This window comes from Ptiloglossa arizonensis, chromosome 3, assembly GCF_051014685.1.
Source record: "Ptiloglossa arizonensis isolate GNS036 chromosome 3, iyPtiAriz1_principal, whole genome shotgun sequence".
In the NCBI taxonomy this organism is placed as follows: Eukaryota; Metazoa; Arthropoda; class Insecta; order Hymenoptera; family Colletidae; genus Ptiloglossa; species Ptiloglossa arizonensis.
Window position 1 is genome coordinate 25,854,958 of NC_135050.1, and position 23,911 is coordinate 25,878,868.

The following is a 23,911-nucleotide window of genomic DNA, read 5'->3' on the forward strand; positions in this document are numbered from 1 at the left end:
CACAGAATTCTTACTCATGTATGTACCACGTGTATCGAGTACAGTGAGCATAACCCTACGCGATACGCGGACCACGCGAAATAACGATCGACGTAATTTTATCCATTGTATTAGTAACGATAACGTCACCGTATCTCGGAAAAGTACCACGTGACTGCGTACGTATGTTTTTGCACGAACTATTTGATCATCCATAGGTGTCTATACGTGTGTCGGAACTATAAATTCGGATCGTCGAAACCGAAAGTATCCTGTATATACGACAAGAAGACACGTTACAAAGTTAGTGTCTAGTGTAAGTTCCCCGAGCGATTGACAGGAAATCTGTTCTTCGAAGTAACGGTGTACGCAGTTGTACTCGTTAAAAACACTCCTTCGAATGGCTTTGAAAACACTCGATCGCGTTTCATTCGTAACGTCGAGTTCCGAGACCTCTTTCTACAATGACTACAGACGATAGAAACGACTCTTCCGATAGAATTTCTGTGAAAAATAGGCCGAGATGCATTTACTTTTTTTTCTAACCTTACTGTTTAAGTTGAATCACGATAGATCGGTAAGACGTGAAACGCAACCGGAAGTGAGTTCGAATCTACGTACACTCGATCGTTCGAAATAAATTATTCGAAGGAAACAAAAAAGAAAAAAAAAAAACAATTTACCGACTTGTACAATATAAATCGCGCCAAGAGCAATTCTTCCCAACGATAAACATAAATATACCTTATATGATATATTAGAAAGAAATCAAACCACGGTGAATTCATAGCACATCTTTACATACAGTATACAACAAAACCTACGTATTTTGTACATTGTTGTACGATACAGTGTTAAAAGTATTAACGTTTAGAATCTCTATTTGACGTGGATGATGGTCGTCAAATAAATAAAAACTATACGCGTCGATACAAACTACTCACTGAACATTAATTTAACAAGTCTATACAGGTCGCTAATTATGGACTATGTAAAATATTTTATTGCTATGTTTACGGTGTAAGCAATCTCATTGTAACCTGATGCGAAGCCGCAACAACTAATTAATTGTAACGAATACTTTCGATAATACTTTTCCTTAGTATTCTTCTAGGGAATCGTTGACGCGTTTCCTCCGCAGCCACGTTTTCACGACAAGGAAAGATTGTTGGAAATATAAAACAAAAATATATACCGGGTGACTCATTGTGATCCGTAATTAGATATATCTTGGGAAACGCATCGTATCGATAAGATTGAACGTATTCTCGCGTTTCTTTCACCCGTACAAAGGACACAGGTTAAATTCGTGCGTATAGAAATGTTAAAAACACGAAGTGACCTTGAAACGACTCCCTCGACACTCCCTACCTTTTCCGTGTACATTTTTTTTTCTCAGTTCCACGCATTTCTCCAAGATGTATTCACTTACAGATAAAAATGGCACGCCCTTATACAGTGTGTTTCAAGAAAAGCGTCATCTGTCTTTTTGCTTCGAGTATATATCGTTAAAAAAAAGATCGTTACGAAACTTCCGTAACGCTAGCCGCTATTTACACCGAAAGAGTAATACATAGATATCATATCGGTCAATAATCATACAGTATTAATATTTTGACATCATGCAAATATCTGAATCGAAATAAATTAAGCTAAATCAGACGTATCGTTCAATGAACGTTAATAAAACTTAAAGAACTCTGTTGGTTTCTAATCGCAGTACTGTTTGTGAAATTAAACGTGCACAAAACACGCAACGGTGGATCTACCAAACTATTTTCGTCTATTGTTTACACGATGACAATACTCTGTAAAAAGGTTTTTAAAAATCGAAGTATATCCGTATCAAATGTAAACGTTTTCGGAGCGTTATACTGAAATTACCGGTAAAATCGAAATTATACATTTATAAAAGTACAAGATCGATTATATAAAAACTGGTTCTCGATCGCCAGTTGTAAAAAAGTAACGGTTGTGATTCATCACATCTTAAACTCATCAGTCGCATAGAATATCACAGGAACGTTTAGTAGGTGCCACTGAATGTATGCAATATTAGACAGAAAATACATCTACTATGTGTACGCGTTAAGCGAATACTGCACAATGTGAAAAGAACCGCGCGATCGTTTTCTCAATATAATTTCGAGTTCAATGCCTACGTGTGTGTGTGTTACTGGTTCCGTGTAACGATTCACTTCAGAGTTCATTTTAAAACGATACCTCGCGCACCTCGCGCACGTCGATTATGAATTGTACCGCACGCATCGACAAGCTTTCTCAACGTCTCTCTCACCGGATGTTCGGATACAAGTGACGATTGAAGCGCTCTACGAAAATGAAATATAAGCATATCGAATGCCCGTGACGATAATCTTATTCAATACCGTTTCGAAATTCGTTTCGTATATCAAAATCGTAAAAAAGTTTTTCAATGCAAGCACTCCGACCACCAAGCAAAATAGAATTGTCGAGTACGATGCGTCTCTGCCATTTTTTGTTTTTTTTTTTTTTTCTTTTCTTTTCTTTTCAACTTTTCTTCCATTATGCTTGGCCGGTCTTTATCTTCGTTATCTTTTCTCCGTGTGTGATAAGTTTGTGCTGCTGGAATTGACATCTGGATCGATTACACTCTCGAGATAATAATCGATCAATTATTTCATCGAATAACGGTCTCGAAGGCATTTTTCCTCAAAATAGTGAATTTCCTCTGTAAACAAATTTATTTCAGTTTCGTATCTTATAATTATTCGTGTCAAATGCAGCACAATCGTATTCACAGTATCGTAATTCACTGCCATGGCAATAGCATTAATTTACAAAGTTCTACACTAGCTCGTTTGAGTACTATCGTTATGAAGATCCATTCGACGCAAATGGCATCTTTAATGCGAAGGTGTGGACACATTTCACCACTAGATTCACCTTCCTCTGAGCACAAGAGTATTTGTTACATTCCACTCGAATAACTATCCGTCGGATGAACCCGCCGTCTCCGTTTTTTCTTTTTCTTTTTTTTTTTTTTTGTTTTAGCTTCACGAACCTCTTAGTCGTACAACAGACATCACGCACACGTTCTTACAGGGCACGCTTCATTATAATTTGCACTACATGTTCCTAGCCAGTTACATAGAGCCATTTTACCTCGAGATTGGTTAAAGTTAATTTCAGATCGATCGATAAAATTTCAATGGATTCTTTTCGTTTAAATGAAAGTTAACTCGTTAACACAGCCCTGTGTAATATGTGCCATTGTAAATAACAACCCCCCCCCCCACCCGCCTTATTATTTTTTTTTTTTAATTTTCGTATGAAAATGGCAAACGCGAAACTGTGGTTAACTTTAACTTGTATCCGAGGTACCTTCACAATATAATATAGCATGCTTGCATTTTCAATGTGCACCTTACAAAATAACAAGTTACTACCCTAATCGAAATATCAATGTAGCTGAAAAGAATGGTGAATACACTTGGCTTTTTATTCGAATATTTGCTTTCAATTGGATCGTAGATTAGATTCTTGTCGTGATAAAAATAAAAAATTATTTCGATTAATTTACAACAATGCTTTTAATCCTTCTAATTCATACACTGGCTGTAAAAATGTCGATGTTTCTTTATACACACACTATAGGGTTTCGAATGCATGACAAGAATAACATATGTAACTAATCACGTGAATTGTACGCTGTGGCATCGTTCGGTTACATTTATCATTCTGTGTTATGCATTTTTCGTATGCACTGTAAAGTACGTTTCAGCTTTTACGAAATAAAAATTTAAAACAATTACTAATTCTGCGCGCAATTCTTATTATATAATAAAATCGCAGATTCTATAAATAACAGTTATTGTTCTGTACTTAAACATCACTTATTTTCTCACTGATAGTAACATAACAATATAAATTAAAACAGGTTCATTACGAGTGAGGCGCTGTGCTTGTAAACGTTTCTTTAGAAAATATACATAATAAAAAAGATCATGAGATTATTTAAAAACGAAATAGCTTAGTCTTCTTTTTGCATACAATAAATATGCACGTATTCGCGACGGTATCAAATTAATTATTCAATTTTTGTATGCGTATTGTGCGCGTTAATTTAGCTTACAAAAAATTTCGTGTACGTTAAATGATTTATTGGGATATAGCCTTCAGACAAAATGTTTAAGAATTTCCACCGTGATTGGAATAATAAAATATTCATAAAAAGAGCCAATGCGAGTAAAAATCAATATCACGATACCAGAGATATTGTATTATCGTAAAATTCTACTGAAATATACATATATAAATATCTATATACAAATATAAAAATCTAAACAGAAATAGTATGAAATATTTCTGATTTCGAGAATTTCTATCCAGTGACTGTAATATTCCCAGTAAAATCATTTATAAAGTCATAACCAAAATATACTCAAAAAAAAAAAAAATAAAAAAAAAAAAAAGTAAAACTAATTACAGGTGTTATGTTCTGTAAATAGTAACTTTACGCTAGAACTCAAGCAGGCGGAAATTCGTAGGCACTTTGTACCTTCACAGGACACTTATACATACAACAAGTGTGTCATGAACATAAAAACAAATATTGTCACATCGTTCATTAATACATAAGCAACAGCGACAGGCGATATTAATGATATAACTACAGACGAAGAATACACGTCTCTTAGACTTCTATCGATTACAACATAATCGAAGCGCGCACTAGCAAACTAATTGGTTCTCGTGTAATGGGCTGATTATACACACATATACATCGAGCTGGGAACGCGCATTCGTACGGAATGGAATGAAACTGATTGAAAAATAAAAATAAAAAGAAAGAGAGAAAAAAAAAAGAAAAGAAAAGGAAAGAAAAAAAAGGTTTACCGACCGATGTGATGTAAATCAAATTTAATGTGATTGTCCCCTGCCATAAGTGAATGGCTTAGCAGCGCACGTGCCGGAATTAAAACTTGACTAGAAATGAACGAGCGTGCGAAGGAATACAATGTCCTAATTTCCACGATTTCTGTACTCCGAATGTTCCATATTCTTTTTTCTTTCCTTATTTATACTAATCTCATCGACTTATTTTCATTTTCTTTTTCTTCACATTTCAACATTGTCCACTGCGAAGTAGAATACTAAAAGCTACAGGCAGTTCTTGCGTTCGACAGTTTTTTTTTTTTTTTTTTTTTTTAAATTTAAATGCCATATTTCGAACGTTTTTTTCCTCTCTCTTTTCCATATCAAACTTACTTGCAACTCGCACGCTCGGTTTCTTGCGATATATGAACTGTGTCATAAAAAAAAAAAATTGTTCAAACGATGTTACTTATTTGTACGAACTGCATTTTAAAAATGTATGTAACCCGACGCGTTACAATCGGAGCAGAATCAGTTGGCCGCTCAATGTTATTGAGGGGGTCATCCCCACCAATTGGCTCTCTCCCACCGCGCCATTTTATATTTCTTCACGTGACGCACAGAGAGACAAGTCGACGTTACGCAAAAGTGACAATTGTACGTCCGGTGTGATGCACAGTCAGGAAACGATCTAGACCGGCCATTTGATTTTGATCCGACTTGATAATATAAATTCGATCTAACTAATAAGAACTGTCCATGCCTCTTGGTATTCTCAAGTAAAAAAAACTTAGCTCTTTTTGTGCCGCGTAAGCCTTCCAATTATGCACAACATTTCGACCGTGACTTACAAAGCACATTTACGAACATGCCACACACACAGATATCCCTAATTTTCTCGTATATGAAAAAGTAAAAAAATGATTCTCCTGTGTGTTACGATTTGCAGCAGTTGTACTACAAACGAGGTATGGACACTTTTTTTCGCACATTTTGAACTGAATAAGAATATCAGTCTTTCTTTAGAAGAGAAAAAAAAAACATTAGCGCGGGCGTGTGAAACACACGCTTATATGTATATGACACCGTATCTTACAAATAAACTTACACACATGTGTGCATCATATCATTAGTGTATCGTAATGGTAAGGTAGATCGTAGTAGCATTTGATCTCTCCTTGTCACATTGAACGGTAGAATAACAATACATGTCAGTAGAAACGTTTGGAAGAATACAAGAGTTCTAGTCCAGCCTTAAATCATATGAACTTTCCCGTCTACGTTTGATCGCGCAACATAAAAGCTTTGTTTTTGTGAATCATAATTTTAAAGTAACAATGCAATTTGTATTTTCAGATTGAGCTTGAATATTGTACGATTATTACTATGTAAAAAAAAAACAAAGAAAGAAAGAAGAAACAAAAAACAAAACGATCAAATGTTAGATCTGCAAGCTATATGATCCTCTCGTCAGAATGTTTTGTACGTCTTATAAACATGCTCGATTTTTCACTAGTCCAGCAAATAGTCATGTTTGTTAATTAAAAAAAGCACTTACTTTGCTGTGTCAATGCTTTCCTCAATGTTCCATTTCGATCACAAGAAGTTTTAATACACTATTTCGTGTTTTTTTTTTGTTCTCAATATTATTAATAAAAACGAGTCATTCAGATCAACAGTTGTCAAGGGTGGTATCACGAGGGTTATCACTGTACTGCACTTTGTAACAATTAACCAACCGATGGTTAATTTATTTAGCAAAATTGCCATTGAACCAATTGTGCATTCAGTTTAATCTTACGAGTTTGAAAATGTGTGGTATTTACTGCTTATTCCGTGTCGTACAGGTAAATGTCTTCAGTTCACATAATCAGACAATCCGTGTATAAACCGTTCAATTCTCAAAGGGGTTATAGTTCCTTATATACACACACGTGTCAGTCTAACGTCATGGATGTTGTGATCATTCACCAATGCATTAGTGATTTCTTTGGTTGGCCCAATATACGTTCTCTTGAGCATTTATACGTTTTCAAACACTTTTTGTACGTGAAATGTTTTTACGCACACGTTCACCGAACATTATTTAGGTTTTCCAATCCTACATTTCGTGGTATTAAGATGCTGGTTCGTCGTCGGCCAAATTATGAAGATCCGAATAGTTCACAATAGCACGATGGAGAAATTCATACTGTGCCTGGAACATTGATTTAAACATTAAACCTAAGAGTTACGGGCGACCCTGATCATTTCTTTAATATACAACTCGAGTTACGTACAAAGGCGCTGATCATGCCATGTCTTTGAGAACGTAGTTTCTTTGTCGTCGTGAAAATGTCTACACGCTTTTCGGTTCGTAGCTGTTGAACCAATATGCTAAGAGCGACGAACATTGAACTCCTATCGGACCCATAGCTGCAGTGCACAACCAACGATCCGCTCGATTCCGTACCGTTTGTAAGCGTTTGGTTTACAAGTTCAATGAGACCGCGTGTCACTTCAGGTACTTCTCCTTCTACAGTCGGCCACCCGTGGTACTGATACTGTGTCACAACCACATTTTCGTCGGTTTTCGTGTTAGAAACACAGAATTCGCGACGAGTGTAATACGGACAACTCTCGCTTTGAATATATCTAACTCTTATGTGGTCGTAACAAGTTTCATCATCGGGCCAATATCGTGGACACTTTCGCGAACCTTCGTTCAGCTGAAACAAAGTTTATGTCGATTATGTTAGAAAAATTCTATGGAAATTTGAAAAGCAATTTCAAACATTATTTTCATACATTTGCTGTCTAAAGTCGGAGACACAAGAATATTTTTCGCCCGACTGTTTTTAATATTCTCTTTGCATGGAATTATTGATCATCCGAATAATATAGAAAAGGAAATTTTTAAATGGTTCGAAAGCTGTGCAACGTGTGGTATAAAATTAATAATTTGTGTAACGAGCAAGTTGCGTGCCATATAAAATACTTACGCAACAAGAAAACAGAAAAGAATTAATCAAATTATTCAAATGAAATTAATCGCTGAAAAATGCATTTCGAACAAAAGAAAAATAATTAACTTACATCAGATAGCATTACTATCGTAGAAATACACTGTTCTGAAATCATTCGCCAAAAATCTGCTATGGTAGTCTCTAATGGGTCTTGAGTAATAACAAACGATTCAGAATTATCGTAGCCTTCGATAAATGAAGCATTTATGTATGTTGAATGTTCTCTACCCGGAACAGGCGTGAGAATAACTCGATTTCTGTCATACGGTATTACCAATTCGCTTCTATTCTTGCTCTTGTTTTCTTCACCTCCACCCACAGAGAATGATTTTCTGTCTTCCAACACAGAATTGATTTTCTACAAATACAAAATAAATTGTACAATACATCTATCGATATGTTCTTGATTATAATACAAACGATCTAAAAGAATCTCTTCACTTACATCATACTCTTCTTCCATTCTACATTTTTCTTTACCATTGTCTCTCTGTCTCAATTTCGCAACGGTGGCTTTCAGCTGAGAAGCTGGAATCTCTGTGTCCCCGTATTGTGCCATTTCCATCAATGCACGATAAATGAAAATATACTGTTTAAGCGATTGCACTAAGAAATTTCGTTGGTGTCTCAAATCGCACACCGTGTTGAATATCGAAACTTGACCCTCTTCCGCAAGTTGCTGCAGCAAAGAATCTAAAGCAACCAATGTTCCTGTTCGTCCAACGCCTGCACTACAATGCACCAATATTGGGCCCTTCTCCAACGAATATGCTTCGTTCACTCTCTTTATGAACCTCAATATCGCATGAGGATGTTCTGGCGCCATGAAGTCTTTCCATACTAAGAAATGATACTGAACGATAGTGCGCGCATCTCGTTCGCCAAGTCGTGTCATTTTTAATTCACGTACAACGTAGTCCGAAAAAGCTCTTTCACGAATATGCTCGACAGTGATATCCCCAAAGTTTTTCGTTTCCCCTTTGTCTGGCCAATATTTTGCGCATTTTGTTTTCGAATATTCTTCAAGATTTGTCAACATAAGTATTAGCTCAAGATGTTGCTCCCAAATCATTCGCCAGTAATCGCAAACAGTATTTTCCATTGGACCCTGAGCGCATATAAATTTCTTGCGTTCTTTGTATCCAAGAACAAAATTAGAGTTTATGTAATCAGATCCACAGATACCATCCACCTGCGCCAATCGTACTCTAGTCTGATCGTAACATTTTATATCCGGATAACGATTTTTGTATAGATTTTCGCGTGCTTCTGAAGCTCTTGTAGTACGATCTGTAAATCTATCTGGCAATAATTCGAATTCGTGTTGAAATCCATAATCGGAATCTCGGTGTCGTTCAAGATATGACTGGAGCAGCTCGCTTTTAGGAATGGGAGGCATATCCGGTGGACTTGCGGCTACAAGTTGATGTCTTCCTCTAAGACTTCTGCACAGATGCCTACCAGAAAACGGCATTTATTAGGTATTCGAGAATATTAACATTTCTTTTAATAAACGTATATCGTGACGATAATATTTATTTAACGTTTTCCTTTACCTGAAACTATTTCTTAGGGTAATAATTTCTTCGCCTCTTTGTTGTGCACGCTTTGTGTATCTGTGCAATACGCAAAGGGCAATAAGAAGAACGATAATGATCAGTATAAGAGCAACCGAAATTTGCAGAATTACACTGAGTGTAGTCACTTCCGATGAAGCTATAGTTCCAGGATCCAATCCTCCATAAAGAGGATTGAAATAATTGCTGTAAGCTGGTAAAAGTTGATCTTCTTGGTTTCCAAACACTGTAAAAGAAATTTTACTGCACAATCTGCTATTTTAAATTCAGATACTGAAAATTTGATTATAAATGTTACACATACCAATAACTTCAATGAACCCGGTATAATTGGATTTTTCGTCTAAAGAACCATCCTGTGGAATGTACGATGGTAGCTCAGGAGATCCATCGGCATTCTTTACCTTTTGAGTGGCTATATTTTCTCGTTTCCTTCTTGCTACATTCTCCGTATGATTGCTGTCTACTAGATTCGGAACTGTTGTCTCTATTTTTTGGGTAGTAATACTTGTCGTTGGTGCAGAAGTTGTAGTTGGTGGTACAGGTGTTGTGGTCGTCGCAGGTGTGGTGTTGAACGTTGCTATAGTTGTTTGAATTTCAGGAACAAAATGTAATACTGGCGGAGCTGCTTTTGGCCGAAGTCCAATACATTTGTCGCACACAGAGCTACCATTGAACGATTCACCGTCACCAAGGAAAATCTCGGATAACAATCGATCGCTGTCGAATGTTTCGGCAACGTAAGCACCACCGGAAGGCGAATTGTGAGCGTATTGATAGGAGTATACACCGATTTCCTCGGGTGGGGGTAAATCAGTAACGCTTTTCTGAGGTGCTAATTTAACCAGATAAACTCGATAGCAACATATAGGACCATTCCTTTCCGTAATACGTGGAAGATACAGTTTAAACAGCTGTTTACCCTGATTTTCGATTTTTCGCCATGTTCGCATATTCAAGCTATCTCTATCGGGAATGGTAAAAGGTGTAGTACAATTGCCAACAGCGTCTTTTCCTGGCGTGCGTGATCTAGTTACACCGTGTACACGGACCTTTTAAAAAAATATTATCATTTATAATCTTGCACAAATACTTCTCAATCTTTAGAAAAACTTAAAAAAAAAATTTATACCGTGTAATTTGTATTAGGCGGTATTTGATTGAAATGTGTACTATTCCTTTTGTAAACGCTCCAATTTTGTGGCCCCCAACTATTAATATCTAAACGACCCATATCATTTTTGAATCTAGCAACGCCGGTTAATTGTATATTGTAACGAGTAATAACACCATTCGGTTTTTTTGGATGATCCCACGTGATGGAGATAAAACTGGAACTACTTATGTTATCAAATCGACAGTTAACAGATAGATTCTGAGGAGGACTAGCCACTATAATTAAGATTAAATAATTAGTTTAAAGTATTTAGAATGTATGTATCATTAAGTTTACGGTTAATAATTTTACCTCCATCTAGAGTAGTGCCATTCACTTCAGTGCTCCAATTTCCACATTCCTTCGTGTATTCACTGCACGCAGCGATTCTAAACTTATACGTTGTCGCGGGATCAAGATCAACAAATGCGTATACGGTAATCGGTTGCGCCGGATATACTGCCTCTCTTTTCTGTTCCTCATGCATAGCCATTAAATTGTAGTAATGAACGTGTTCTTTTAAATCAGATGGTGGCACTGTCCAGCCTATTGTAATCGAATTTTCAGTGACACCATTAACAGAAACTTTTGGCACAAATATGGGATCTGCAACAGATTTCAGTAATAAGATATTCAATAGACTAAAACAAAAATGTATATAATGAAAACAATATTTTTTCCATACCTTTTTCAAGCGTGGTAATCCAACGTGGATCAAATCTCACGTGCGATGTACCCACAGCATTTGTAGCAATAATTCCAATTTGATATGCCGTACCACTTTCAAAACCTTTCAAAACGTAACTTGAATTACCGCCGCCAATTTGTTCAGTATAATAGTGAAACTGATCAGTTCCATTCTTCATATGCTGGATGAAATATTTTTTAATAGGTTCATTGCCATCATTTACAGTCCAATTCAAAAATATACTTCCAGCACCAACAGCTTTCATAAAATCAATGCTGACTTTTGGTACGTCAATTACAAAGAGGTGTCTATAAGCGCTAATTTCGCCATTATAATCGTGCGCCTTACAAATATACGTTCCGTTATCTTTACGCGTCAAACTTGTAAATTCTAAAGTCAGTATCGTGTAAGTTTCATTTATCTGAGTAACAGTAGTAAGATCTTTTAAATGTTCTGTACTTTCCGAATCATTTCCTTTCAACCAAGTAAATTGAGATAATGGATAACCATGCATGTGGCACGTCAAGTTAGCTACTTCCATTACTTTGGCTCTAATGTCTTCTCCAGCTGTTATTCTACCTGGTTCTAAAATAGAAGCAATTCTTTGTTAAAGGTGAGAACAATGAAATATAAATATTACAAATACATAACCTTACTGTGTATTTATAATTATTACTACGATCAGTATTTACCAATAACTCTGATATGAACCACTTTTTCCAATAATTCTCCTTCTGCAGTTTGTGCCACACACTTATAATCTCCTGTATCGTTTCTGCTAGCTTGCTTAATATCCAAACGTCCTCCAGATTCAAAATCTTTAATAGTGGTGAGATTCCTTTCATTGCTGGTCCACCATATATGACCCAATACATTTAGTTTACATATTAGCGAAGGTGTACTGCCAGCCTCTATGCCTTCTAAATCTTGTGATGCTGTAATTTCTAGGGTTGATGGATTTTCATTTTTTTGTTCAATGGTTTCTATTTTCTCTATACCTATATTAAAACATGCAAAAAGATATATTTTTAATACAAATTTCTATGTAATATAATTAATCATTTTTAATATACTATTAATATTTGAACAAATCGGATCTTAAGCAGATACAAGAATTAATAAAAGTAGTTTTACTTTTGGGTGTTTTATATATTTAAAGGGAAAAGAACTTTTTGCTGTGCTATGTGCGAATGAACTAAGTAGCTCGTTAATTCATTAAAATCGTAGCAGTGGAGTCACATAAATTGGCCAAGTTTTGTCTTAACAGTTGAAATAACTAAAGGACTTTGATGTAGTTTGTTAAAATTTATATCACAAATGAGAAAACAAGTCTCAAAAAATATTATTTAAGTGCAATAACAATTAAATGAACCACAAACTAATTTTATTTTTTTATTAATATATATATAAATTTTTAGTACTTTTAAATTACACTTATATATTTATTTAATGTTCCCAATTTATCAATACATTGCAAATAAGTTATTGTTTAAGAAAAAAAAGTAAACGAACATTCGTTGTAATTCTTTAGGGATAATTTTAATAAATATTTCTAGTAAAAACTGTGATTAAATGAACATCTAATTCGTAATCTGACATAAATCTGAAAATGGTTTCATTTTATCTCAGACATTTCCTACATTTAATGTTACACATACGCGTACGACTCATAAATTATTTACTGAGCATAATGCTTATTATCGCGTTAGCATCGATGACTCAATGGGTAGTGACATTTTTTCACATTAAGTGTCCTCTTTAAATTGTAAACAAAAAAGAAAGAATGTATATATATCGTTTGAAAAAAATAAAGAATTACATTTCGCAATTCTACGATAATTATACGATACAGTATTTCCTACAGTTTTTCAATTGACTATTTTCCGGTTCGGTAAAGCCGTTATATGCCCGATAATTACATTCTATGCTTTCGAATCAAACAAATCTTATTTATTTTCCACGAAAAATGTAACTTGATATTGTACTTGGCGGTACAAATAGATGAGACAAAAATGGACATTCGCGGTAAACCTACAAAACGTAACACGCGAAATATTAAATATTTAATACGTTGAAATGAAGTAAGTAAATGACTTGAAAATAAATATAAAATAGGCGTTAATTTTTATTGAAAAATCAATATTTTAGATATTACGCGCGATACGTTCTTACGACTTTAAAAAGTTATTAAATTTTTTAATCAAATAATACGATTTTTTCGATCAATAATTCTCATACATTTGAGATTATGAATTCAAGACTCGTTACTTATTACGATCTAATACTTATTATTCACTACAATCCAAGAAAATATCAGAATTCAAAATTTTTACTTACATCTGTATCTACAAAACGTTTTGCCTAGCGAACAAACATACTGAAAATCGATCGAGTGACAAAATGACAAATCAATTTTAGTCAATGAAAATTTTAACAAAAAATAAAGTTTTAATAAATGACTAAATAAGTATATTATCGTTTAATGTTGTATTAATTACAGAGAACACACGACGGCACAAAAGTGTGTACAGTACACACACAGTAAATTAATCTTATCGTTTTCCGGCAGTCGATGGACCGTGAAATTCAAGTATAAACAGATAGTGTAAAGACAAAAAAATAAGAATCAAGATTATATCGAACAATAAATGATTTAAACTATCAATATACATCGGTGACATTCAAAATCTTTTTCTGTTGTTAATCGTACACGGCGGTACGTAATTTTACGCACGGCTGTTCATTCACCGGCACATTCGATTTTTGTCGTACTGTGCTTACTTGCCATGTTTCTCATTCGGAGCAGAAAGTATTTAATAGAAGAACAACAAACGCAAGGACGACGAATGACAAGCGGTACATTGTGCATCAGTAACTACTTTGCTCATGTATAACGTCCGTTGTATCATTCGTGCCGAGTTCAATGCGAAAGAGCGGAAGAAGCTATCGTCGCTTTCATGCCGATCGCGAATCCGTTCGCGAGAACGTTCACGAGACTTACCGGATTCGTCAAGGCCGGCGGCGACAAGTACGAAAAAGCAGAGTACCATCAAAGGGATACTCGACATCGGTAGACCACTTCGGGGAAACATGGCGTCGTGACAACCGGGCGTGAGCGTTGTATCCCTGGCCCTTTTTCCCACTTCCTGCCACCTTCGTATACGTTCTCGATTCCTTTCACAATTCCATGACGCGCGGCTAGCGTCGCCTGTCCATTTGAATCACGGTTTCGATTCACTGTTTCATATCACGCCTCGCACTTTTTCCAGAGATACTCGAGCACACACTTCGCGGATCTCACCCCGTAATAGTGCTAGCGAAACTGAATCACATTATACGAATGTATACGTAGGTGTCTCGGCGAACAGTACGCCGCCAAATGCGACCGATCGACGCTGTCCTCTGTCGGAGTTTTCTTCCACGTTTAGACATTCGCGTCGATAACAAAGAAAATTGTCTCGAAGGTAGAAAATCGTTTCGAGTACAGAGCTAGTAATATTCGAAATGGAACGATTCGACGTGTTAGAAGATTTAAGAGGTACAACGAATCTGTATTTTAAACTTACCGTCCCGAAACTCGATGAATTAAACATCTGGACAAGTCGACACCACAGATAAGATACAGAATAGATGTTTCATCTTACAGAAGTTGGAGTCACCCGATCTGAAATACCGACCACGTAATGTATTAAAGCTTCGAAGCGACCTCTTCCTTTCAAAACGGTCATTCTGAAAACTATATTATACTAAATCACCGAAGTCGGTAAACGTAGTAAACACAGAAAACAGGTATTGGTACATCTGTGGGTCTATAAGTGGTATTAGCATCAGAAAGTATTGTCGCTCTAAGTTTCATTCACTCTCAAAGATGGAGCCTGAAATATTTTGACAGTATGAAACTAATCGTAAGAATATTCTCAAAGCTCAGCTAACTTTACAGCTCAATATAACATTTCAAGTCCTATCTATTCTCAGATTCTAATTTGCAACATCTCATATTCTAAGGAAGGAATAATTAAATAATACTTGCAACACTAATATTTTTTCTTCAACTCATAATTTAGGATTAGAAAACGAAATAGAAGCAAAGGGGGAAAGAAAGAATGTATTCGTGTTACACGAAATGAATTTATCGAAATGCATTAGAGTTACATTAATACTCTTAAGTTTCATTAAAATATGAAGTTTGATTTCTTCGATCTCTTCGTTTAGTTCTGTCGAGCAATTACATTCTGAAAGAAATGACAAAAAAAAACCACTGCGATCAGCAGCGATTAGCACAAGATTAGCCATGCCCCATGGTGTCCCCAGGGTGTTGAGGTGCCCCAGAGGGCGAGACCCCTCCACCTCGGAGGCTCCCTGTGGAATGAAATTTTCGGTAACTGGCAGGTCTCTTTATACCCCTCTGGAAAATGACTTACCGTTACTTCGATGGCCTACGTTCGATCTAACCGAATATTTTAACAAATTGATGACTTTTAAACCATTATTTATTCTAGGAAATTGTTCATAATTGTTTAAACCATGGTCCTATAACGGTTGTTAAAAATTATGAAAAATAAACATCGAGATATTGCAAAATCTGTGAAAGAGAACGATTTCAGTGAATGTTTGTTCATTTACACGATTGTTATTAACATTCACGCATGTTTCGAATATTAATGTTACAATATGTATCCTATTTATGCATTGTAAATTATTTATTTGTTATAGAAATTAATTTTGATCGAGATTTGAAGTAGAAGATGGTTTCTGACAAGTAACCTTATACTACGTTTGTGACAAAATGTGAATATTTTCTAAAGCTGTTCATTTCATACTTGCCGCTAGTAGCACTGATTTGTTATTTTATTCTGAATCGATAAAATAGGATGCAACATTAAAATGGTAAAAAGGCTCTGATTTTCCGAAGTTGTATGGCACGATCTTCCATTGGATACTTCGTAGATCTATGCTATAAAGCATTGTATGATCCATACAAGTTGTAATCACTTCGTGCTTATAAATATAACTTAATATAAGTAATAATTACATAATTTAGGCAATATAAACCATTATAGAATCATTTAAATGTATGTCAATTATTGACATATATTGCTTACGAAACAATAGTCAATATTTTCGAAACATCAAATTTGTTGAAATTGATATGTGTATCCAATCTTAATTTTTATTTATATACAATTCTGAATAAATTTCAATTTTATCGTATTTTATTAAATTGGATCCATTTTATTATAAATGATGCACGAATCGTTATTTGTATATTGTGTCCGTCAGAGGGTTCTCGTGTTCTGAAACTGGTATTAGCATGCATGTATTCTTACCTTCGTAATATGTTCTTCAGGCTGTTTGATTTTTTTATCTTTCTTCTTTCGTTCGAGTAAATTTTGCAGCAGCGGCAAGTGGTATGGCTGAATTGCTTTTAGATCCAAACATTCGAGGTTGGGTGTTCTTGCCAATTGTTGTAATAACTTTTCTTGTTGGAATTATTCGTCATTATGTTTCGATACTACTTGCCTCGCAAAAGAAAGTCGAAGTTCATCAAGTGCAAGATAGGTGATTATTTTAAACCTTACGTTTTGCAGCAATTAAACTATTTACTCATGACATGTCGTTTTAATGTTTTCCAGTCAAGTGATGATACGCTCCAGATTACTTAGAGAAAATGGTCAATATATTCCGAAGATGGCATTTATTAGTAGAAGACATTTTTTTAATAATGAGGAGACAGGGTATTTTAAAACACAGAAGCGTGCTCCCACATTACAGAATCCAATGACAGATCCAAGTATGATGATAGATATGTTGAAAGGAAATGTAACCAATGTTTTACCAATGGTAATCATAGGTGGGTGGATCAATTGGATGTTGTCTGGCTTTGTTACAAGTAAGTAGATTAAAGATTACTGCAAATTGGGTTTCTTTTTTAAATTATAAGTTTATTGTACATTTCCTTGTATTTGTATGGAAAATTCTTATTCGTTATCATAATTTTCAAGAATGCCTATAATCATATTTTAGCTAAAGTGCCATTTCCGTTAACATTGCGTTTCAAACCAATGTTACAACGTGGTATAGAACTAGTTACTCTTGATGCTGCATGGGTTTCATCCGCGTCTTGGTACTTTCTTAATGTATTTGGATTACGTTCTATCTACACACTCGTTCTTGGAGAGAGCAATGCTGCCGATGCTTTTAGAATTCAACAGGATCAAGTATCTGGTGCTGCAATGTCTATGCCAACAGATCCAAAAGCTGCTTTCAAATCAGAGTGGGAAGCATTGGAAATATATGAACATAATTGGGCATTGCAGGGTATCGAAGCAGAACTTATAGGATCTCAAAGGACAAATACAAATGAAAGTATGTAAATATCAATAGCAATGAACTGTTTTTATGATAATTTTCTAACTTTTATAATTTTTTGTTTTACAGGTAGTAAATAAAAGAAACACATTACATCTATATCTACAGATATAGAGTGTGCCATTGTGGAGAAATAATTGATAAAATAAACTAAAATCTTTAACGAGCTCGAAAAATAATCCGATATTTACGATTTTCTTTAAAATGTTGTGTTTTGTGTCTTAGAACATTTTAATCACATTTTTACAGCTAATTACACTGTTTAACATGTACAAAAGTTGTCTATACCCATAAAAATAATAACTTATTTACACTTATTCTATACTTTTAAGGTATAAATAGGCATTCATATTTAATCTTCACAAATCATTAAACAGTATGTACAATAAGATGTATTATAATAAATATTTCTTTTATTTATGTATATTATAAAATGTAATATGACTATATTTTAAATCCTGTACCATTTCATATACGATAGAAAACCTTTGGATTACAATTTTTAATTATTTCCTATATTTTTCTGTATAAGAATACTATAAAATATTGATGATATTTGTACATTATTTAGGATGAACGTTTTTGGAATTCCATTTTGGGATACAAATCTGTTCTACGATGATTTTCACATGGCATATTGTTTCGAATATGTTGCACATAATCTAAATCAATTTCTGCTAGAGCTATGTTAGTTTTTTCACTACATTGTGCTACTACTGTTCCCCATGGATCTATAACCTAGTAAAATTTCATACATAATATAAATAATAACGGTACATAGTATTTTTAAATGTAGATATATCTTTTGCAAAATTGTTTACCATGGCATGACCCCAGCTCTCTCTTTTTTTGTTATGTTTACCCGTTTGAGCTGCAGCTACAACGTAACATTGTGTTTCTATTGCCCGAGCCCGTAATATTACATCCCAATGTGCAGCACCTGTTTGATATGTAAATGCTGATGGGTACGTCAAAATTTCTGCTCCCATGTTTCTTAATGTAAGGGATAACTCAGGGAAACGCATATCGTAACACTAATTTTGTAGTTAAGTGTCTATAGTTTTACATATCTGAGAATATTACATTTTTCATGTAAAAAGGATACAATACTAAGTGCTAATTTGCCAATCGGTGTTGGTATAGGTGGTTCGATTCTTTCTCCTGCTTGGACATAATCCGATTCCATTAATCGAACACCAATGTTCTTATTTTCCATGTTGAATAAATGAATTTTCCGATAAGTACCAACAATTTTACCTTCGCTATTTATTACAACGTGAGTGTTACTTATATACTCTTTATTGTTGGGTAACTATAAATGTGATTATAATAATGTATTAACTAAAAAAGTAGTATCATAAGTATTTATCTTTACAGATATTTTAAAGTATCATACTGCTTCGTGTAATCCACCCAATGACAGCCAAATCTTATTGGTTATTGCAATTTCTTTATAACGTTCTACTTTTAATCCATCTAAAGGTTCTGCCATAGCTATTGCATCTTTTTTATTATCTGCTAAGTAATCGCACGCTTCTGGGAAAAATGCCATCTATTGAATATTTCAAAAATTCATACGATTAACAGCAGTAATAAACAATTAAATTTAAATATCTTTTATACTTACACAGGCTGATCTGTTTTTAGCTTTTTCAGCAAGTTCTTGTACAGTCTGTAAATTTTTTTCTTTATCACTAGTTGCAGTCATTTGACACACCGCAATTAATGGATTTGCCATTGTGCTAAAATGCTTCTCTAACTGTTTGCTGAAAAACCATATTTGTAACGAGGTAAGAAACAATTACAAAAAAAAGTATTTGTTTCTTTAAATTTTATTCGATTAAAAATTAATATATCAATCGGTGTAAATGTATAATATATATTTCTAACATTTATCGCGAAAGGACACGTAAAAACAGAGTACAATTTATATAGAATTAATATTAAAAGAAAAATTTTTATTCCAAATGGCTACAAATTAAATCACATTTACTTTGAATGGTTTATTCGATACACATCATTTTTTTTACACGTATTACCTGCAATATTTGATGCTAGTAAAACTGTTAACAAATCGCATGCTTATCATTTATTTACTTTACATTTATGAACATTCAAACCCTAATATCCTTGCAAATATCAAACGGTGTAAAACAGTACACGTACACTAATTTTTCGCATCTATTTTATTATAATGTTTTTTAAAAGAGAAAGTGATTTTTATACATTATAAATTATACTTATACACGAATTACACATAATAATTGCTCCTAAATTTGTCAATTTACGAATCGCGTCAAAATCCACTAGGTTAGGCGAAACTCAACTGATATTGAGCGATGGTCTCTTGAAGTATGCGCGCGCATGCACGTGACACTCTGAAGCAAGACGCTTAATCTTGACATTTAAATTAGTAAGAATTGGCGCTCGTTGAATGATCGGTTTCCGTATTGCGCAAACATACTTTTTGTAAAAATTTCGCACAATCTTAGTCCGAATGAACAATATGTATGTCTAAAACGTTAACGTAATATAGTGTTCGAATAACGTTATTCTAGCAGTGAAATGCTTTACTTAACATAATTAAAATTACTTCAGAAGTGTACAAGTCAATGGATATTGGTAAGAATACTGATGTGTTCGTGAGAAAGTATTTTCGCTTCCTTTTATACAAGTAAGTTTAATTCTATTTTATTTCTATGTGCTTTTGTTAATAATGACTCGATAATCGTTATCAAATTGCTATTAAATTTGATAATTGCTAAGACCACCGATTCGAATAAATTCAGCAATTAGAACTTTTGTTGTGCCGTAATTGTATCGTTGTAATTCGTCGACATATCGGAAACGTACGCTTAACGGCTTTGAAAAAATGTTTCTGAAATTACTTTCGAAAACGTGATAATTCGGTCGTCCGAGGTATCATTCCGCTAGCAAGTAGACGATTGAGCAAGGGAAACAAGGAACAAAGAAATATTAGTGTTGCATATTTTCAAGCAAAAAACAACACATCACGGGGACAGAGGTTCGATCATTTCGACGATTGTTTGGATTCCGCTACCGGGGTATCCTAAACCTATAAATAATTCCGCTAATTCTTGTTTTCTTTATTCTATTTTATTAAATTGTCATAGTATATAATACACAAGTGAAACATTCATTTATTAAATTCATTCGTTAAGCAGAAATAATGCTCTCCTTCGTAGAATTATGTTACTGTTTCGTTAAAAAGTCAATAACAAAAGGACCAGTATATGCTCCTACGGAAAAGTCACAACTTACTAGTTATATCCGTTTAAGGACACTCAATAAATACTACTGTTCTATTCGTAAATGCATCCATATCGTTGTATGGAATAAAGAGACTGGAAATCATACCGGGGGAGGGGAGGGGGAGAGGGGAAAGAAAACTAGTGTATGCGAAACGCAACAATATCACGCACTCAGATCTTTGTTCGATGAGAAAACAACGTTTCGAAGTGTATCTAACGCGTCGGGTTTTGGGCGGATTAGGATCAAGGTTACGCGAGGGAACGAGTTTCGAGACTGGTAGGGGGGAGGGGGAGGGGTCGAGGATGAAAGGGTAGGGGGTGTGGCGCTGCAGGCTGAAATAACGTATCGGTAATATTTTGGTGCCGTGTAAGCTGCGATACGGTCGGTTGAAATCGACGACACACGTATTTCGGGACACACACACACACACACAACAAATTATTTGCCTTTAGCGGCTCGTATCGCCTTGCAAATTTCAATCCACGGGTGTCCGTAGGAACTGCAAATGTCACAGACGTTAGACGAGCTTGACGATGGTTGACTAGGTTGGTGGCCAGGTGTACTCGGTGATGATGAACCTTTTTTCTTCAATTTACACGTGGATGACGACAGGTGGAGAAAATCGACCGAGGGCGGTAGTGAGGCTGGCGCACGTGTTTTACGCGATGACGGTAATGTGGCCGAGTTGTACGACGATGAGGAATTCGATGATGGTAAAATTGAGGGCGATCGCTCGAGCGATGGAGATTTCGCCGCCTGTATTGACCGGCTCGAAGGCGACGATAGGCGCATACACCGTAGAAGGTTGAGTCAATCATTGAGCAGACCTTGAGATACGGTGATGAGCTGTTCCTTCAATACACGGAAGGATGGTCGCACCTCCGGGCAATGGGCCCAGCATTTTCGCATTACCTGGAACGATACGAAAATTCAAATATCATCGAACCAATCGTGACGATACAAAATCGGGGGGGGGGGGGGGGGGGTTTGGTTATTGGTGTATAAGCACGTGTCGTTGCCAAACCTCGTAAACTTCCTTGAAGCACGCCTTCGGTCTCTCGAGTATGATTCCCCGTTGAACTCTGTCCACTACCTCGGTGTTCTTTAGACGACCGTAAGGCATCTTTCCGCACGTGAACACTTCCCACATGAGTACACCGTACGCCCAGACGTCCGATTTCGAGCTGAAGCGTGTATAGTTCAACACCTCCGGCGGTGCCCATTTGATCGGGAATTTGGTACCGCCGCTACTGGTGTACTGGTCGTCGAGAACATACCTGCGGAAGCACGTTTCGTACGTTGTAACCCGTGAAACCGTATGCAACACCGTGAACAATGTAACCACGATCGAAATCCATCACCGCTCACCTCGCTAGCCCAAAGTCTGCAACTTTTACTACGTTTTCCGAGCCTACCAGGCAGTTGCGCGCAGCGAGATCTCTGTGGATGTAGTTGTGCCTTTCCAAATAAGCCATCCCTTTGCAAACCTGTACGATCAGAACGATACATTTCGAGCGTCTACCTTAACGAGATCTCCTTACGCGCGAGCGACAACGAGTTTATCACCTGTATGCACATATCCAACAGGAGGCCAACGTTTGCTCCTAATGTTGCTTCGTGACGACGGAGGTAGTTGAGAAGTGATCCGTGTCGCATGTACTCGGTGACAATGTATATCGGTCTGTCTTTACTGCAGACACCGTACAACTGGACCAAGTTCTGATGTTGCAGTTTCCTGAACGAAGGGAATATCGGTGTTGATCCGTTGCTTCGTTTAAACAAGAAGCTATCGCCATTATCAACTTACGTCATCACTTTAGCTTCTTCTATGAAGTCGTCCTCGGACATGGTGCCACCCTTCATCATTTTAACAGCAACGTCTATGGAACCGCGCCATTTGCCCCTTCGCACCACTCCGAACTGTCCGGAGCCCAGTTCCTCCAACAAATGCAGCTCAGCTGGATCGATCTCCCATTTGTCTGCGAATCGAGCGTATCTGTTAGAAACTTGGATCCACTCGCGTGGATCATTCCCGTTACGATTGAACGGGAACTCTCGTTTTTTCGTGATTTCGTTCCGAGGGAATTACAAACCGTGGCTGAGGCCAGCCGTAGGTGGCACTGGACGATCGCAAGGGCTGGTCTTCAATCGGCTGGCTAATCCTCCGCTGTTGTGCCTGTGGTAATTCACCAGGTCGGGTATAGAACCGCAGCAATGCTTCTCAGACAAGTAAAATTCTCCCCTTGTGTTCTGCTTGATGTGATAGTGTTTCACGTGAGGATGTGGGCTGTAACGATACGGTTCTTTATCGGTTGAACGTGAAAATCACGGATATTGGAACACGTTCGAATGATTGTCTTCAATTGTGGCCACTGAGGCTCTCAACATGGACGAAATATCGTTAGTAAATATTCGTAAAATTAACGCGACGTTGTTGTACAGATAACCGGACGCTGTATTATCGGGTTCTACGGAAAGTAATTTCGTTCTCCAAAATGGAGAATGTATAATTTAATGAAACGTTTGTACACTCTAAAAGAAATTGTGTTTCATTTTCACCAAAAAAAAAAAACGAAATAACTTTCCGAATAACCGGATAAAATACGAATCGATTGGAAAATTGTATTTTGAATGGAAATTTACGATTATTGAACATATTTGAAAATAGAAATTTTATACTTATTGGGTTCTTCGGAAAGTCGTTTCGTCTTCCAAAATGGAGAATGTATAATTTAATGAAACGTTTGTACACTCTAAAAGAAATCGTGTTTCATTTTCACCAAAAAAAAAAGACGAAACGACTTTCCGAACAACCTAATATATTTACAAACTATTTTTCTAATATATTATATCATACCGTATAAATAAATGAATAAAAAGTATCGGAGGAAAAGTTTGAGCAAAAATATATCGAAATTTTTTGCAAAAAATCGAACAATTTCGAATATTGACACGAATTCGGTCGAACCATCGAGTTTGAATATTTTTGACGAGATTTTTCTGAGAT

The 23,911-nt window shown here is 35.8% G+C and overlaps 4 protein-coding genes across 7 annotated transcripts in view; 1 reads left to right on the top strand and 3 right to left on the bottom strand.

Moving 5' to 3' along the window:
* Nucleotides 1–3,267: 3,267 nt before the first annotated feature.
* Nucleotides 3,268–14,789, bottom strand: Ptp69d (Protein tyrosine phosphatase 69D). Of its 2 annotated transcripts, none has more exons than XM_076307583.1 (11): nucleotides 14,264–14,789; nucleotides 11,955–12,260; nucleotides 11,260–11,847; nucleotides 10,887–11,180; nucleotides 10,551–10,810; nucleotides 9,723–10,470; nucleotides 9,398–9,644; nucleotides 8,287–9,286; nucleotides 7,912–8,199; nucleotides 7,116–7,544; nucleotides 3,268–7,033 (listed from the first exon to the last, which is right to left on the bottom strand). In XM_076307583.1, the coding sequence occupies exons 1-11, from the start codon at nucleotides 14,352–14,354 to the stop codon at nucleotides 6,953–6,955; spliced, it is 4,332 nt and encodes a 1,443-aa protein (XP_076163698.1). In that variant the 5' UTR covers nucleotides 14,355–14,789; the 3' UTR covers nucleotides 3,268–6,952. The 2 variants fall into 2 exon arrangements, with proteins under 2 accessions (XP_076163698.1, XP_076163697.1); XM_076307582.1 differs by having other exon boundaries at nucleotides 8,287–9,298.
* Nucleotides 14,790–16,597: 1,808 nt separating this feature from the next.
* Nucleotides 16,598–18,070, top strand: Emc3 (ER membrane protein complex subunit 3). The gene is made up of 4 exons (XM_076307597.1): nucleotides 16,598–16,821; nucleotides 16,896–17,152; nucleotides 17,287–17,628; nucleotides 17,701–18,070. Exons 1-4 carry the CDS (start codon nucleotides 16,673–16,675, stop codon nucleotides 17,709–17,711), a joined length of 759 nt encoding a protein of 252 aa, XP_076163712.1. The 5' UTR covers nucleotides 16,598–16,672; the 3' UTR covers nucleotides 17,712–18,070.
* Nucleotides 17,999–19,810, bottom strand: Nitfhit (ntrilase and fragile histidine triad fusion protein NitFhit). Its single transcript, XM_076307595.1, has 6 exons — nucleotides 19,671–19,810; nucleotides 19,259–19,397; nucleotides 19,028–19,183; nucleotides 18,737–18,943; nucleotides 18,453–18,665; nucleotides 17,999–18,369 (listed from the first exon to the last, which is right to left on the bottom strand). The coding sequence occupies exons 1-6, from the start codon at nucleotides 19,718–19,720 to the stop codon at nucleotides 18,199–18,201; spliced, it is 936 nt and encodes a 311-aa protein (XP_076163710.1). The 5' UTR covers nucleotides 19,721–19,810; the 3' UTR covers nucleotides 17,999–18,198.
* A 1,869-nt stretch (nucleotides 19,811–21,679) lies between these two features.
* The window catches only part of Btk29a (tyrosine-protein kinase Btk29A), a 361,771-nt gene continuing 359,539 nt past the window's right edge, over nucleotides 21,680–23,911 (bottom strand). For all 3 annotated transcript variants that reach the window (XM_076307587.1, XM_076307588.1, XM_076307589.1), the window contains 6 exons: nucleotides 22,998–23,191; nucleotides 22,712–22,883; nucleotides 22,471–22,639; nucleotides 22,273–22,391; nucleotides 21,929–22,181; nucleotides 21,680–21,816 (listed from right to left, as the gene is read on the bottom strand). In XM_076307587.1, coding sequence (XP_076163702.1) covers nucleotides 21,715–21,816; nucleotides 21,929–22,181; nucleotides 22,273–22,391; nucleotides 22,471–22,639; nucleotides 22,712–22,883; nucleotides 22,998–23,191 — 1,009 coding nt within the window. In that variant the 3' untranslated portion in view covers nucleotides 21,680–21,714. The remainder of the gene's footprint in view (nucleotides 21,817–21,928; nucleotides 22,182–22,272; nucleotides 22,392–22,470; nucleotides 22,640–22,711; nucleotides 22,884–22,997; nucleotides 23,192–23,911) is intronic.

Excerpts from the sequence above, each read along its gene's own strand:
- Emc3 (XM_076307597.1), top strand. The coding sequence starts at position 16,673 with ATGGCTGAATTGCTTTTAGATCCAAACATTCGAGGTTGGGTGTTCTTG. Across the intron at positions 16,822-16,895 it reads GTTCATCAAGTGCAAGATAG|TCAAGTGATGATACGCTCCA; the intron begins GTGATTATTTTA and ends AATGTTTTCCAG. Across the intron at positions 17,153-17,286 it reads GTTGTCTGGCTTTGTTACAA|CTAAAGTGCCATTTCCGTTA; the intron begins GTAAGTAGATTA and ends ATCATATTTTAG.
- Ptp69d (XM_076307582.1), bottom strand. The coding sequence starts at position 14,354 with ATGTTTCCCCGAAGTGGTCTACCGATGTCGAGTATCCCTTTGATGGTA. Across the intron at positions 10,811-10,886 it reads TGGCACTACTCTAGATGGAG|TGGCTAGTCCTCCTCAGAAT; the intron begins GTAAAATTATTA and ends TCTTAATTATAG. Across the intron at positions 10,471-10,550 it reads CGCCTAATACAAATTACACG|GTCCGTGTACACGGTGTAAC; the intron begins GTATAAATTTTT and ends TTTTTTTAAAAG.
- Nitfhit (XM_076307595.1), bottom strand. The coding sequence starts at position 19,720 with ATGATAAGCATGCGATTTGTTAACAGTTTTACTAGCATCAAATATTGC. Across the intron at positions 18,944-19,027 it reads TGGGTGGATTACACGAAGCA|TTACCCAACAATAAAGAGTA; the intron begins GTATGATACTTT and ends TCACATTTATAG. Across the intron at positions 18,666-18,736 it reads GCAAATTAGCACTTAGTATT|TGTTACGATATGCGTTTCCC; the intron begins GTATCCTTTTTA and ends CTACAAAATTAG.